The 16,827-nt window shown below is 40.0% G+C and overlaps 3 protein-coding genes, 1 long non-coding RNA gene and 1 pseudogene across 8 annotated transcripts; 2 read left to right on the top strand and 3 right to left on the bottom strand.

Moving 5' to 3' along the window:
- Positions 1-3,130: 3,130 nt before the first annotated feature.
- On the bottom strand, positions 3,131-4,572 carry LOC135612275 (BURP domain-containing protein 3-like; annotated as a pseudogene).
- A 2,766-nt stretch (positions 4,573-7,338) lies between these two features.
- LOC103984731 (transcription repressor OFP8-like) lies at positions 7,339-8,259 on the bottom strand. Its single transcript, XM_009402290.3, has one exon. The coding sequence runs from the start codon at positions 8,257-8,259 to the stop codon at positions 7,339-7,341; it is 921 nt and encodes a 306-aa protein (XP_009400565.3).
- A 1,021-nt stretch (positions 8,260-9,280) lies between these two features.
- LOC103984732 (uncharacterized) lies at positions 9,281-11,792 on the top strand. 2 transcript variants are annotated; one of them, XM_065108369.1, is made up of 2 exons: positions 9,281-9,722; positions 11,557-11,792. In XM_065108369.1, exon 1 carries the CDS (start codon positions 9,336-9,338, stop codon positions 9,702-9,704), a length of 369 nt encoding a protein of 122 aa, XP_064964441.1. In that variant the 5' UTR covers positions 9,281-9,335; the 3' UTR covers positions 9,705-9,722; positions 11,557-11,792. The 2 variants fall into 2 exon arrangements, with proteins under 2 accessions (XP_064964441.1, XP_009400566.2); XM_009402291.3 differs by having other exon boundaries at positions 11,540-11,792.
- A 394-nt stretch (positions 11,793-12,186) lies between these two features.
- LOC103984733 (uncharacterized) lies at positions 12,187-15,425 on the bottom strand. 4 transcript variants are annotated; one of them, XR_010486867.1, is made up of 5 exons: positions 15,249-15,425; positions 15,132-15,164; positions 14,381-14,487; positions 12,641-12,714; positions 12,187-12,533 (listed from the first exon to the last, which is right to left on the bottom strand). It is a non-coding gene; the product is annotated as an uncharacterized LOC103984733 (long non-coding RNA). The 4 variants fall into 4 exon arrangements; XR_001977838.2 differs by having other exon boundaries at positions 14,469-14,487; positions 15,132-15,417; XR_010486869.1 differs by lacking the exon at positions 15,132-15,164 and having other exon boundaries at positions 15,165-15,417.
- Positions 15,426-15,920: 495 nt separating this feature from the next.
- Positions 15,921-16,313, top strand: LOC103984829 (rapid alkalinization factor-like). The gene has a single exon (XM_009402388.3). It carries the CDS (start codon positions 15,921-15,923, stop codon positions 16,311-16,313), a length of 393 nt encoding a protein of 130 aa, XP_009400663.3.
- The last annotated feature ends 514 nt before the right edge of the window (positions 16,314-16,827 follow it).

Genomic DNA, 16,827 nt, shown 5'->3' with positions numbered 1-16,827 from the left:
GTAAGAGTATCATTAGTGGCATTCTCATCACAATCTTATTGTTCATCTCCCCCATGATCATCATAAGCTACAGAATATAAACAGAGGTTTTTGACTTCTTAATATTATCATCATCATCAAACAATTGGTCTTCAAGAAACACAACATCTCTACTTCTAAGAATCCTATAATCTATACCCAAACTCTTCATAACCATATTACAAGAAGATACATGCTTTTCCCTTATTATCAAGCTTTTAATCTCTTATCTTTAAGAATATGAACAAATACTTTATACCCAAACACTCTAAAATGATTATAAAATATATTTTTTCCTTTCCATACTTTCTCTGGAACATCACCTTTCAAAGGAATTGATAGAGAAGATTTATTAGGTCAACTATAGTCCTCATAGCCTCTTCCCAAAATGACTTAAGTAACTTGGCATGAGAAAACATACACTTAATCATTTCTTCAATGATTTTGTTCATCATTTCTATCACACCGTTCTGTTGAGGAGTTTTAGGAACTGCTTTCTCAAGCTTGATATCCTGAAATCTGCAATAATTCTCAAAAGGACCCTATACTCACCACCATTACCTGCTCGAACATACTTTAGCTTTTTGCCAATTTTTCTTTCAACACTGACATGAAACTCTTTGAAAATATCGAGTACTTGATTATTAGATTTCAAAACAAAAGCCCACACTTTTTTAGAATAGTCATCAATAAAAATAATAAAATAAAGAACACCTCAAAGAGTTATAGTTTGTATAGTACAAACATCAATATGAATCAAATCAATAACATTTGATTTTCTAGATGATAGATATATATGAAAAGCAACTCTATGTATTTTTTCAGTTAAGCAATGATTACAAGATTTAAGAGATGTACCTTACAACTTTGGTAAAAACTATTTTCTAGCAAGAGTTTGAAGTCCCTTCTCGCTGATATGGCTAAGCCTCTTGTTCCAAAGATCTATACTTTTATCTTTCTGAATTACATTAGTTTCTCCTCTATGTAGCTTAGCTTGCATGACATAATGACATAAAAAGAGTTAAGCTCATTTTCTCTTGTTACAATTAGAGAACCTTTAGTGAGTTTTCATTTGCTTTCATCAAAATAGTGTGTAAATCCCTTATCATCAAGTCTGCTTGTAAATATTAAGTTAAGACGAATATCTAGAACATGTCTAACATCTTTGAGTATGAATTTGCTCTCAATATTGGTCTCTAAGCAAATATCTACAATACTCATAATCTTAGATGTATTACTGTTTCCCATTCTAACATTATCAAACTCACCAGCAGCGTAAGATATGAAGAAATCACCATAAGAAGTAACGTAAAATGAAGCACCATAGTCAATTACCCAGTTACTATCATGAGCTGCAAGACTAACATAGCCGTCATTATAAACAATAATGATATCACCTTCAGTAGTATTTGTCTCTTTCTCAATTTTCTTCCATTAATTCTGTTCTCGCTTCCAAAACATATATTCTTTCTTCATGTGACCTGGCCTGTTACAGAAGAATATTCTTCCTCTTCTTTCTTTCTAGAATATTTATTTAGCAAACTATCTTTAACCATATCTATAGTTAGAGTCCCCTCTGGCGTGGAGTTACAAATTATCACAACATATGTTTCCTAACTTTTTGATAAAGAGCTAAGAAGTAACAATCCTTGCATCTCATCATCTATATTCATTTTCATAGCAACTAGTTTATTTTCAATACTCTAAAATAGGTTTATGTGCTCAACAGTATTACAATCATTTTTATACTTCAAATTTACAAATTTTCGGAGGAAAGAAATTCTATTTCTCACTGTTTTTGTCACAAAGAGGTTTTCTAATCTTTGCCAAACAACATCAGCTTTGGTTTCATCAGAAATATACTCATGCAAATTTATATTCATCTTCTAATATAAACAATAGGTTTTCTACTTAGAACCAGTCATTCCATATCTTCTAGAAGGTTTATCTTTAACCTTAATGGGCTTATACAAATCTTTACAGTAGAGCAAATCTTCCATCATATACCTCTAAGTGGAATAATTTGATGAGTTTAATTTAATCATACTATCTAACTCATCCATTTTAATCACATAAGAAAAACTAACACCAAATAAAATATTACTCTGATACCACTAGATGAGAAAAACTATTATAGCGGAATAATTCTTTTCTCTATTTGTGTATCAAAATGAGTTCTTCGTCAAAAATTAACTTATTACCAAAATATAAATATTAACCAGAGCAACATAAATAGTAAAATAATAAATCAATATCAAGTGAGACATCGAATTTTTACGTAAGAAACATAATGCGAAAAAAACTACAGGACCGTAATCCACTTTAAACTTCCACTATCACCGATATTGATAACAAGTTTACAACAAATCTTCTTTAGAATAATCAAATGATCATAATAACATCAAGAACAATATTAACATATCATCGTCATCGTAAATAAATTTTATAACAAAGAATTTTAAGTCTGATAACAAGAAAACATATTAGAAAAAATAAACTGTAAATCGCTAGATCACGTAGCAGAAACCTCATCTCTTTCTCCTTTTCTCAATATTTTTCATCACGCCAGCACTGTTCCCTCGCTGCGCGCACTCCTTGTTCGTTGTCGTCACTGGGCACGTCTCATTCCTTTTTCTCTTTTTATTTAATAAATTAAATTTGGACTTACTGTCCAAATCAAGGTAGAGGAAGGTATGTAATACCATAATCATTGGAATCATCGAAAGATTTAATTCTATTCTATGTATTCCTGTCTCCATAACTCGTATGTCCTATCGAGAATCTTCGTTCTGTCACTTCATACTTCCGTTCACTTAGCACAATGAAGTCCTATCTGATAATTGTGTCGTCGTATGTGCTCCTGCAATGCACCTTCGTCAAGCTTGGCTCCGACGACACAGAGAGATGATGCGGTGTCACATCTTCTTCCTTTGGAAAGTGATACAAACAGAACAACACTTGGGAGTCATTCTGTGGAATGTGGAGATGGATAACCACTTGACCGGAATTTGAAACCCTCTTGAAATGCTCATACCATCAACCCTTATAATTTTAATGTGAAACTAAATCATAGCGAGAATGATAATAAATATTAAAGATTAGACATCAGCTATTGCACCAAAGCCACCATTTCACGTCAAGCTCAGACACAGTCAAACTTATCATAGTCTCAACACCATAATTACAATATATAGCAACGTAGGCCATCGGCTTACTATATAACAAGTACACAGTGCACCTATGTCTGCAACACCCTACCAGCGAAACAAACATAAGCAACTCAACGCTCCATGCGTACGTAGACAAAGTAAAGGATACAGATTGAGCTCTCGCTTGCACACATACGAACACACACAGCATATATATAGAGGCTTCGGTAGTGAACATCGCGAGGGGCATGCTCTACCTTAACCGCTGCGGCTCCAGACGACGCTGTCATCCGGCAGGAAGTGGCACACGGGCACCGACCCCGGCTTCACCTTGAGCACCTTGAAGGCCACGTGGTTGGGGTTCCACGCACTGGTGTCGGTGTGGCACACCGCCACCGCCTCCACCGCCACTCCGTCCGCCGTCCCCACCAGCCCCACTCTGTACGCCTTGCCCGTCCCCGTGGCGTGGCAGTAGAACACCGGGTACGCGTACGCCTCCGGGTGGCAAGCCACCAGCCTGTCCCCGGCCAGCGCCTTCACCCCCGTGACCGTGTACTGCTGCCGCGGCGTCACCACTTTGGCGACGGTGGTCGACATCGCCGTGACGTCGCGTGTCCCCAGGCTCGACATGCTGAACTCCACCATGGACTCCAGCGAGGTGGCGCAGTACTTCCTCTCTCCCCTCACCGCCGGTTCCTCGCACTCCTGAAGCGTCGTCTTCATCGCCTCGGCTTCTGCGGAACCGGGTTTGACGGAGAAGTGGTCAAGAATCTCCGGGAGCTTGGCTGATGAGAAGGGTATGGCGTCTGCTTCTTTCTGGGTAAGGAAAGAAGCGCCGCCCGAGGTGGTCTACGTGAAGTGTAGGTTCATTTTGGCGCCCGGCCGAAGCTCCTTCTCCAGGAAGAAGAGGGCGACGTTGGGGTCATTATGGATTTGGGTCTCGGTGGCAGCATAATTTTTATTACCGGTGGCAGCATAATTTTTATTACCGGTGGGAACATAGACGCGGCCGTGACCGACGTTGACGGTGGTGCCACCGGTCTTCCCCTTGGTGTACACGTTCACACCGGACTTCTCCTCAGCAAGCACATCTGCGATCAGAAGACCAAACATTAAGCAGCTTGAGAGAGAGAGAGAGAGAGAGATACCAGGGTCTATGAAGTCACTGATGGCACTTGGCATGGGAGTGTTGGGGAGGACAGAGTGCCAGTAAACTATCTGAGGGGATAAAGTTGCATGGCTGACTGCAGCAAGCTGAAGCGAAATATAAAATCTTGAAAAAAGCTTACAAGGCAAACGAAATCGAGAACAAAGGACTAGAACTCCGTCCACTTACCAAGAACATTGAAAGAAGAGAAAGGAAGCGATCCATGGAATGGGTCAGATACAGCACCGACAAGCAACACCTTCGATGGACGATGATGAGAAGGAGATTAATGATGGCTTTATAGTGAGAAGAGGGGGTAAAGGAGAGAGCTCCTTAGCGAGCCAATAGTGGAGCCAATAGTGGAAGGTCACGTCCACCGGCCCCGCCCTGTAGGACGGAAGCCTAACAGTGGAGCCCATGGTTTGTGCTGGCAGAGGAATCAGGACTGCTCGTCAAGGTCACCGATAGAGTTGAGTCAGTCTCAAAATTCTCACACTTTCCAATAATAATAATAATAATAATAATAATAATAATAATAATAATAATAATAATAATAATAATAATAATATTATTATTATTATTATTATTATTATTATTATTATTATTCTTCTTCTTAATAATAATAATAATATTATTATTATTATTATTGATAAGTATTATAGAAGTACTAATTACATCCAAGCTACCTTGAGAGTCTTAATTGGATTTGAAAATTTTTTATTAAGATTAGGATCTAGATTAAGGATGCTAAGTAGAAGATAAGTAGTTAGTGAATTATGATTTCTTAGTAGAAATATCCATGTATCTCAAAGTTTCAGTGAGAAAGAGAGGCATAGATGAAGACATTTTGGATGGTTAAAGAGAAGAGTTCTTTATACTTTATATAAAAGGGTTATAAGGATTAAAGGCTTAGGTTTATGCTAGATCAAAAGAGATTATTTATATTTAACTTTTCTTATATAATGAAGAATTTAGTTTTTTTCTATGGATGTAGACAGAAAATGTCAAGCCATATTAGTCTTGCATCAAATTTCTAATATATTTTGATCTATGATATTTCTCTTTTGGTTTCAAATGTCTTCTCTTGCATTCGACTTTCTATTTATGATATTTCTCTTTTGGTTTGAAAGATGGTATAGTTAGAACCCAAAAGATATGATGATTGAAGATTAATAAAAAAATATATTAATTTTTCTATAAGTTTTATCGAATTCAATAAGAATATAGCAAAATGAAGACTAAAACATTTGATAAATTGATGCATATTTGAATGATGTGAGTTATATTCTAAATATTAAGAAAAGCTAATTTCTTTCGATTTTTTGGATTATGAAGGCGATGAGTATAATGCTGTATGTGGAGTTTTAGAAATTACTTGGTTCGTATGATTTTAAAGAAAGAATAATTATATTATGTTTTGTACCATTTGCATGGAAGTATAATAAAGGCATCAAATGGTTGGAAATAAGTTTCATAGGTAAAGGATGATAAATATATACAATAATGAGCATCATTTGTAGACATAAATTATTGAATCATGTTAATATTACATGAATTTTCTAAATTATAAGAATGTCCTTTCATTTTATATTTGAGTTTTTTTTATTTTAAATATCTTATCTCTCCCACCACCCAAAATTATTGAATCAAGCTTTATTTCATATTTAAGATTTTTTTTTATTTTAAATATCTTATCTCTCCCCCACCCCCACTCAAAAATTATTGAATCACATTTCATTTCATATTTGAGATTTTTTATTTTAAATATCTTATCTCTCCCCCACCCCCACCCAAAAATTATTGAATTATGTTAATATTACATGAATTTTTTTTTTAAATTCTAAGAATGTCCTTTCATTTCATATTTGAGATTTTTTTATTTTAAATATCTTATCTCTCCCCCACCCCCACCCAAAAATTATTGAATTATGCTAATATTACATGAATTTTTTAAATTCTAAGAATATCATTTTATTTCATATTTGAGATTTTTATTTTAAATATCTTATCTCTCCCCCACCCAAACATTATTGAATCATGTTAATATTACATGAATTTTTTAAATTCTAAGAATGTCCTATCATTTCATATTCTTAACTCACCTCACCTCACTAAAAATAATACTAATAATAATAGTCCAAAACGATTTCCTCATGTTGCTGCAAAGACAAGACTGACGTCGAATTAGTACTATGTTAGATGTGAGACTAGACCTTGTTTAGTACATGAATCATTGCTAAAAATAAAAACTTTTTAAATGCTTTTTTTTCCTGTATATTACTTTGAATCATATGATAGATACGAATGATATCAGCATAATATGGGGCCATTGTCCACCGCGAGTAAAATTTTGATTTGACAAGCCAAAAATTACAGGAGCAAGATGAAACCAACCATATATAAATGATAGCTCCTACGATGCACCTACTCATGCTGTGTGTGATAATACATGGAGAGGATGTGAGATCTTGTTCCTCTGAAAACTGACAGAAACCTAGTAACACTTGGAATCATCTTATGGAATGCGAACTAATAATCTATCAGAGTTGTTTCGCTAGGAAAGAAGCAGCTTTGTATGATGTTAATGCTGTGAGGTGAAATCCTTTAGCTTAGCTTCCTCCTCAAGTGGTTTTCTCCATCACCATGATCGGTTGTTCACCTGTCAATTGTTTCCTGTGTTGTTTTCCTCCCGTCGCAATGATCGGTTGTTCACCTTTCAATTGTTTCCTGTGTTGTTTTCCTCCCGTCGCAATGATCGGTTTGTTCACCTTTCAATCCTTTTGCAGTAGCACTCACCTCAAACACAGTGACTACTGCAGCGATGGCATCTCCAACTCCGGCCACTATCTTATCGAGGAATAGACTTGTCTATCCTCAATGGGATCTTCCTTGTAGTGGAACCTATTTATCAGCTCAAATCAAATACTCTCAACGTGTACATCTCCACGTATGTACCATGCATTAGAGCATTGAATTAGAACAGCAACATGAGCACTCTAATCTACTGTCATTCCAAGTGTTCAGCTACTTCCCATACATGGCTTCGCATATGTCGGCAAACGCCTCGAGGATGGTCTGATGGTGACGATGCGAGTTGAGGGAGAGGTAAGCGTCGAGGAGGCGCTCCAAGTCTCGAGCCCTGTGCATGCCGCGCTCCACGATCATCTCCACCATCGAGCTCTTGAAGTCGCTGTATGGGTCGCTCGATCGCTTCACCACCGCGAACCCTGCGTTGGACTCTCTTCTCTCTCGGCTCTCTTCCCTCTCCTTCGACGCGATGGAGACCAGTGGCCGCAGCTCTTTGGAATGCGTCGCATGTCTTCTTGCCAGGCGCCTGGTGGACTTCGTGTTCTTCTTCCTGCTGTTGTGGAAGAATTCGGAGGAGTCGGAGGAGAAGCTATTGGATGATAACAGAGTCGCCGATTCTTCCTCTTCTTCATCACTGCTTAATAGATCGAGTTGGTTCTCGCTATCAGTGGAAGAAGAGATAATGAATCCATAAGCATCGGGTAACAGCTTCTTTGCTTCCGCTCTCTTGATCTTCTTCTTTGTCTCCGATGCTCTCTTGCTTCTCTGCTTAGCTTCTGTCTTCCTCTCGTTATCGTGCTCCTCTTCCTTGTTCACCAAAGGAAGGAACGGATCAGAGGTTTGCACGAACCGACGGGCGCCGCAGTTGATGGAGATACTCACGACCGGGGCGACGTGGCGCAGCCGGCGATGGTCGGTAGCGGAGAAGGGCGCATGGTGATCGAGCTTGCGTCGGCGGCGACAATCTGGATCGGGAAAGAGCTGGCGCTGCGGGGTGGCGCTCGGAAGCTTGGCTTGGCCCAAGGTGGTGGCTGCCATGGTGGTGGTGGTGCAAGAGGAGCCGAGTAGCATCCGAGAGAAGCGATGCTTGAACTTGGCGCTGCTGCTTCTGCTGCTTTTATTGTTGGACTTTCCCATTGTCGCTCTCCGAGCTGAACTCTCTATCATCTCATATGGTGTCTTCCTCCTTCCTTCCAAATGGAATCAGCCCACGCAGTAGAAGAACAAGAAGGAAGATAACATATTTATAGCAGAAACTTAATTTGCTGCCTTGTGATCTGTGAATTCATATCATACGATAGTATTCTTCGTATAGTTGAGACAATGATTAGACGATGAAACACATCGACTGATTCAAGAAATGCATCATCTTACCAACGGTCTCTTTGCATCGAACAAGCTTCTGAATCATTGTTAAGTTATATCTCTTATCCGTTCTTCTTGTAGTGTGTCCCATACGATACATCATGGGGCGATGCTCTTTCTCTGGCTCTTCTCGTTTCCCATCAAGCATGTTCTCATGAGCTTGTCTTGCTCCATGGCTTGCAGCTGTTATAAGACAAAACTCTCTCTCTCTCTCTCTGGGGGAATGCACCCAAAGAGATGCTGGAGAAGATCATCTGACATCCTTCCTCTGCTTAATAGAACACTGCATTGCAACCAAAAGTCTCCGTTGGAATCGACAGAGCACCACAAGGAAGAAGAGTGACCAAAACTGGCAGCAACAACGCCAAGGGCAATTGGACAGGCATGCCCATCCATGTTTGCTCGCCATTCCCGCCGCCATTACTGTCATCTAGTGGTGACTGTGAGAGGCTTCTTCTTGTTCCTGGCTTAAGCTGTTCTCTTGCAACTTGGCTTCTTGTGTCACAGGCTCAGTGGACACAGCTCTTCCCATGCATTGTGAGCCCTTAAGTGTCCCCCGCGTCACCATGGACAACTTGTAAAGGGCCAAATAGTTTGGCCGTGTATGATGAGCTGCTATTGTTCATGGCAGACGCACGTCCACGTCTGCATGCTCGTTGACCCAGTGCTATACTGTTAATATATGTTGTTTCTATATGGGCCGGATTTAGGCGTAGACCAGTAACTAATTGGGCCGGGTTGGGTCATCAGTGTCGTATGTACTTGGAGCCTATCATTGGTAGGGCGGGCCGTCTCGTTTCCAGAAACTTCGCCGCAAGTTGGGCGTCCCCAGCGGTTTCGATCGAGCGATGGACGAGGAGGAGGAGCGGGGCGCGGTGCTCCACGAGGCGGCAGCGTCCTTCATTTGCCCGCCGAGGCTGGAGGACGCGGGGCTCGAGGACTGCGCCCTCCCTCCGGAGTCCATCATGGAGGCCTTCGCCCTCGCCGCCATCTCCGTTGGCCCCCGCGTCGACGAAGATGGCGACGATGAGGGCTTCGGAGAGGCCCCCGACGAAGACGATGCGTCGGGGGCGGCCTCGGAAGTGGTCGGAGGTGGCGGAGTTGGGGTAGTCGCCTCCGACGGGCTCGCGGTTCTTGGCGGAGACGATTCCGATTCGGTTGAAAAGAAGACGGCGAAGGACTATGAAGCCGAAGAGAAAGAAGAAATCAGCAGATAAAGATGCCATCGAATCCAGGTAAACTTCTTGCTTTGAGTTCGACTCTCAAAGCTCATTCACGGATATTGCATTAACAAGATTCGTATTAGCTTGACCTTTCTTGAGCAATATTTTACTGAGTTTTCCCTTGTAGATCTTAATGTCCTTCCAATTGAGTTTTAGCATTTATATCAGCTCTGGAAAGGTCGGATTAAATGTCTTAAAGCTCATCAGTGGATGTTTCATTAGCAAGATATGGGTGATCTTTCTTGAGCAACAATGATATATTAATATATGGGGTTTTCTCTTTTTTGATTAAATGATCATGTTTGTAGATCTTATAGTGTAATGCTTTTTTAGTTGTCACGCAAAATGGAAAGAAGAAGTAGCAACTGGCATTTTTCTATTACTTTCTACATAGTTATAAGAGATTATTGCAAGCAATCAAGATGATTGTACTGTTTAAATTGCTGGTGGTAGAGAATTCTTGATTGCTTGTCTAGGGTTCAGACATATTGGGAACAAGGGAAAAACATAAGGGTCAAAGTTTAGTCTCACATCACTTAGTGATTAAACAGTCAGGCTACACAGATGTGTTGGCCTGCAACCCAGACAACATATTGGATCAGCTCATGTGCATTGTCACACTTCAAGCTAAACACTTGTTTAGCCTAAAATAATATATTTCCTGTCTTGTGTCTCGGCACTATAATTTAGTCTCACATTAGAAGTAGTGAAAGATGAAGATGATTGTATATGAGGCTAGATGAACCTATTATTATTATCTCGGACAAGCATTTGTGCCCCGCGATTTTAGTTTGATCAAGTTAATAGGTAGTGACAGTTGATATTAGAACGAACCATGGGGTAGTGACAGTTGATATCAGGTTGAAGAAATGCAACCCCCTCAACCCGGCATGTTGGCAAAGTTAAATTACTGATAAGCAGGCCGTAGTAGTTAGAAGAAGACCTGACGGTATAGTTAACAATGATGATGATGATTTGCAAAGTGTGATTACCTTACCCTCTATTTTTTTTTCTTGTCTTTAACCACAGCTGTTATAATGCCTACTGAGTTGTAGGTGGGATATATGATGCATTCCAAAGGGGGCAAAACCCATTGCCTAGTGTTGTGATGCATCTGACATATTGTGCTTCATCTTTGTCTTCAGTAATGTCATTGTTACCCATCTCCTGATATTTGTCAGTTACCAGATGAATCACAACATAATTGGTCACAACATTCACATTCAATAATGGAAATGCTAGACTTTTCGTTCACTGATGTACATGAAAATGCTAGGTTGATATTTCCTTTGATGTGACTCATGGTCCAGAGGTGACAGAGTATTACAATTCCCCTCATATAAATATATCGATTAGACATGACTATTCCCGCAAGCCAAGAGATCAAATAACAAAAATAGGACCGCCATGATGTATTATTAGATTTAGTAGGATGATCTATATGCATTGGTCAACAATTTGTTGTCCACATTATGGCACCACCCTTTCTTCAGCATTCAGCTGATTTTAGAATCTCAACAGGTGGCCAATGCCATACTCATAGTATTCCTCTCGTCAACACCTCCTGTTTTTGAGATCTTATTCTTTTTGTTCATTTATTGGGATTAAGCATACTGCAGATTGGATTGGTCCACAAATTAGCTCTACATTGTTCTGTATCATGTGGTGTTCATTTGATCTTGGATTGCTGATACATAGGTACTCTGAAATTGTAAAGTTCAATTGAATCTAGATGTCATCTATTACAAAGCATCCTTTATCTTCGCAGAACATAATGACTAATCTTTGGGCATTAGTCGATATACGTTGATAGATGCCTCATGAAACAGGAACCCTAAATTTGTAGGTTGGAGGGGGACCATAGATTCCAGATGCATCAACTGGAGTGGTCTGTATTCCAGATGCATCAACTGGAGTGGTCTGCATGCAGGTAGAACAAATTGTTTGATATCAAATGCTGGTATAAAAGTGAAATTTCTGAAGGGTCCTGTTGAGATAGATGTAAAGAACTCACCACATATTTTCTTATGGGTTGAAGACATTTATGTTGGACCCATCTTATCAGTGTGATTTAGTGCAGTATGCATGGGTAACATCTTGATGGTAAGAAAAGTGGGCGCAAGAATCTTACTTGATGGAAGAAAACCCATTCATCCATTAGGCACCCATCTCTCTCTCTCTCTCTCTCTCTCTCTCTCACACACACACACACACACACATATATAATATACACTTATAATCACCTCATTTGCTGATTGAATTTTTTGTTGTTGGCCGATGTGAGATGTATTGATCATTCCTGATCGACTGTAATGGTTATTAGGCATGCTTTTGCACTGCATATGCTCTTTCTATGTTTTACCCAATGATTGAATAGGCTGCCAGTAACATGGACGGTAAGAGGATGAAACATTCGATAGCCTCGTGTTCACTCACGAGTGTTCATCCTCCAAAGATTCTCGTCGTCATTCGAACATTTGAGACAAATACTGGCATACTGTCATTAGAACATATGCCTTCAGGCAGGCATTGGGCATATGACAATGTTGTGCTGTGCTGTTTCACATAAATTACACCCTCTTGGACAAGAATAATGGATTGGAGCAACAAATGGATTAAAAACAAAAGAAAAATCTCCTTTTGTGCTAAAATGCGTCTTTTGGATGTTCAGAGCAAAAGGACTTAAATGCTAACTGGAGTCTTGCCACAGACTACGAGTCCGCTGCACTTGATGTCGATAGTGTTAAATGCTGTGTGATGACCTCACCTTGAACATTTGATCATGTGAAATACTGCCAAGAAATTTTCTATCATTAGAGAAAGCTGCAAAGGAAACATGATGAATTGATCAGCATAGTAAAAATTTAAACAACCTAAACAAAGGTTTACAAAGATCAAAAGATACGAGCAATAATAGTACAAGGCATTACCAATGAGCTCGATTGGGTATTCTGAATGCTCTGCAAGTGGTTTAATTATCCTATTTGGTAGAATGCTTACCAACCTAATAAAAACATAATCCAGATCAAAAGAAAAATAACAACCCAACAGTTATGTATATCCTAATGAAAACACAGAATATCCTGAACATTTAAATTGTACAAAAATCAACAAATGCCTTATTTTTTTTAAGACTGCAGACTGATAGAGTGGCAACGCCGCTGCAATATATATATATATATTTCATGGGCCTTAAATGAACAAACACCTCAGGAAGACAATTTTCCCCTTGAAAAATCATAAGCTTCAAATTGTAATATTTACATATAACATGTCGAGCATTCATGAACAGAACATACATAAAACCTGGAGGAGTAAAAAAAAAAGTATAAAGAAAGATTCTGTTTTGGTCAAATTAGATGAGATCTCAAGATAACATTTCATAAAGTTGCAACAAAGATGTGAAAAAAACTAACAGTGATCTCAATTTTCTAAGACTGATTATAAAAAACGAAGATGGTAACTAACTTAACTGGTAAAGATTCTGACAGTATGTCGTAAGATCTTAGGATCGAATCTCATATTTATCACTTATCCTTTGCAAAGGAAAAAAAAAAAACATAGGTAACCATGACATAAATTTCAGCTGGAATAAGAATTCCGTTTCTGGAAGCATGACATGATAACATGAATACTTGGAAACCTACAACCAGAACTACCTATCTGAGGTTCCCATCTCACCCCCTAATCTTTAAAGATCAACCAGTCCTCTAAGCAGAAGATGGCAATGCAGAGAACATGGTTAGAAAAAGGAGGAAACAAGGAGAAAGAAAAGGCAAGAGAAAATCAGGCCTAGCAGGCTGGCAATGGTTTCTCACTAGCATGTTTCCAGCAGTCACTAGAACTAGATAAGGAGAAAAAAAATTTCCCCTGATTTCTCCATGTTTTTATTTTTTTTGCCTATCAAAAGAACCATATCTCCACTTTCAATCCTACATTCAACAGCCAATCATGATCTCCTAATTCTCCAAAGGATCCCAGTCCAATGCTTATGTTTGAAATTTTGCACATTCTTGTGCCTTCCACTGTCCACATTTGCTCATATTGTATCATATTTAACTTTACTAGTCAGAAGCATTTAAAAGAATTGAGGCTTAGTCAGAAGGTTTCCTAACTACACTGTTGCCCAAGCTAAAAGTCCATTTCAGGTTATCTATGATTCATCAGCTGTCAAGGAAAGATGCCAAAATTCTTCTTTCAGATACTCAACCACTAGATCAATATCAGAACATAGGAAATTGAATCTACTTTGACCTACCTTGGATGTCAAGAGAAAGAAAGGGGACACTTTAATTAAAAAAACTATAACTACACAAAGAAAAACAATAACTATGATAAGATGAATTGCTTCCAACTGAGCATTCCTTTCTCTTCAAGGGAAGGTAGTAACCTCCAAGGGAGAGTAAGAAAGAGACAAGAGAAAAAAGATAGAATAAATAAGATAACTATTGTCTCTAATCAGCCTTTGTCTAATATTATATTTCTCTAGAATCCACTCTAATGTATGATGGAACACAAAAAATACTTAAATAAACTATATGATAATCAGAACTCAACATATCTATGCACATAAAACTTAGATGACCAGCCAAGGATTCAATAAAATAACCGAAGGAAAGGAATAAAAAATAAAGAAGATTAATGAACTATCCAGAAAATGCATTATTTGCCTTGTTCCCAAAAGTTGCATGGTATCAGAGACAAAAGAAACGTCTGAGACATAATCTTCATGGGCATGAAATGTATTGCAACAATCACCTTTCCGGATATCCCAAACCTGCAAATTTTAGAGAGAAGAAATAAGAAAAAGCCCGTCTGAGAAACCAACATGCCAGAGATCATGCTTGTCACCAAATAATTCATAAAAAGTTGTATATCAATTTTAAAGAAAGTGAACACAAAAAGCACCAAAAAAAAAAAACCAGGAAAAGCAATTTCTGAAGAAAATCATCTGTATAATGTTAAGAACTAGAACAGAGTATTTTGCAACTTCACTAGCATTTACATAATGTACATACAGATATAATCTCAAGTAAGTAAATGATAACAAGTACTCGAATACAATTACAAAGTTTGCTAGTACCACAGATGAAATATAACATCAACCATCTGGAATATATGGTAAGGTGCTACAACTGAATATTCAATAGTTAACAACTAGTACAATGACAAGAAGAGGAAGAAGATGGACCCTTTATGTATCCTTTATCATCGCCAGATGCAATGGTTGTCTCCGTTAAGTTGACAAGGCGATTAATTGCATCCCTTTATTTGCAATGCAGAGGATCAAAATTATATCTTTAACGCATAAACCAGAACGAGATGAAGAAAACAAGCTACGAACTAGCGGATTCAGAACACGATCTTTAAATCATGCAAACCCGACGCATCAAAATCAGTGAAGAAACTAAACCACCGCACCTTTGAGGCTGCGATTCGGCGGCGTAGCGGTACCTGTCAGCGCGGGTTTCGAAAGATATTAGGTGATAGCTTCGTCCACATGACAAAGTTAGAATCGTGGCCAGGATCGGAACTAACAGGTGAAGACCGCCGTCCGCCACGAGAGGGGAGGCAGGGTGGAAGGGCAAATCAAAGGGCAGCCTCCCTGAATTGATCTCCATGGGGAGCGCTTCCAAGCTCGGGTTCGTAGCGAGAGGGCGACGGGCGTCGGTAGCCGAATCGTTAGTGTTTAGGGCTTTGGTGTTCTTTACTCATTCCCGCGCTTTAATCGGGTGCGCAATGGTCGAACCCGGTTTTCGCCGCTGAACCCGACGCGAACCCTGAGTACTTTTGTATGTACCCGCCTTGCTACCTGACATATGATTGGTGATAATTGGATTACCACGCAGGTGATTCTGCGAGTAAAACTTTGATGGTGAAAAAGCACGTGCCAGGGCCCGACCCAGACCCGGCCTGCGTGTTGTGGTGGTCAACGTAGATCATCAGGTGTCTAATGGTCAACGCTCTCTCTCTCTCCCTTGAATAGCACCTGCCTTCCAAATCACAGCAGGAGGAAGAAGCGGGCTTCCTCCTCTAAATACGATCAAACACCTTCCCATGCGCGTACATTGCGCAACGCCATTCCCTTTAAGACCCCCCTTCCTCTGCAAACAACACCATCCACCCTCTCCTCGTCTCTCTGCAGCACAGCCACGTACAGAGAACTCAACACAGTCCGGTTCTTCCCTTCCTGTTGCGCGCTTTCTCAAGATGGCTCTCCGACTTGCCTTCGTACCCATCCTCTTGGCAGCACTTCTCCTGGCCGAGGCGGCCTCGGCCGGAGAAGCCACCTACGGCGTCAACGAATGGAGCGTCGCTCCGTTCGCGAGTGGAGATGGCGGGCTTCGGGCGTCGCCAGTCTGCGACGGACGGGTCGGAGACTGCGTCGACGAGGAGGAGGAGATGGCGATGGAGTCGGAGTCCACCCGGCGCAGCCTCGCGCGCTCCGGGGCGAGGTTCATAAGCTACGGCGCGCTCAGCAAGAACCGGGTGCCGTGCAACCGGCGAGGGCAGTCCTACTACAACTGCCAACGGCAAAAGCGGGCGAATCCTTACCGCCGAGGCTGCAGCACCATCACCAGGTGTGCCAGGGATATGCACTAACTATACGCGCATACGTATCCACATGGAGACGTAAGGAACACTTCCTGTAGCAGAAGAAACTGGAGCTGAGTTCTTCATGGCAAGCTGTTGCTTGCTTGATTTCAATTACGCTGTTTTCTTATCTGATGTTTGATGTTTTCATGATGTTGGTAATGCTGTCAGTCATAAATCACACTCTGTCATTCTTTTGCCTATGAAACATATGTAGTAAAGAAGGCCTCACATCTTTGGCTTTGGTGGATAATATCTACTCCATTTGAGATATGCAATTAATATAACATAGTTGCTAAAGGGAAGACCGATTTCCATGGCTACTTTTCTGCCTCCAAACAACAGCTGCGAGGTGTTTGTGCTGTGCGACCATTAATCCATAGCATTTGCACTGATGGTAGTTCTTTGGGTGATCATAAGAACAGTCATTTTCCGAGAGAGGAGATCAGAAATCAATTAATGATTTAGCTTATAGTTATCACTTGTCTGTTCTACGCATTGCGGCTTGTAGCCTTCAGCTTTC

This window comes from Musa acuminata, chromosome BXJ2-5 (assembly GCF_036884655.1).
Source record: "Musa acuminata AAA Group cultivar baxijiao chromosome BXJ2-5, Cavendish_Baxijiao_AAA, whole genome shotgun sequence".
NCBI classification, from domain to species: domain Eukaryota; kingdom Viridiplantae; phylum Streptophyta; class Magnoliopsida; order Zingiberales; family Musaceae; genus Musa; species Musa acuminata.
Note: the sequence above shows the minus strand (reverse complement) of the source record. Positions and strands in the feature narration are given on the sequence as shown.

Bases quoted from the DNA above. Each gene is read 5' to 3' on its own strand.
- LOC103984731 (XM_009402290.3), bottom strand. From the start codon at position 8,259: ATGGGAAAGTCCAACAATAAAAGCAGCAGAAGCAGCAGCGCCAAGTTC.
- LOC103984732 (XM_065108369.1), top strand. From the start codon at position 9,336: ATGGACGAGGAGGAGGAGCGGGGCGCGGTGCTCCACGAGGCGGCAGCG.
- LOC103984829 (XM_009402388.3), top strand. From the start codon at position 15,921: ATGGCTCTCCGACTTGCCTTCGTACCCATCCTCTTGGCAGCACTTCTC.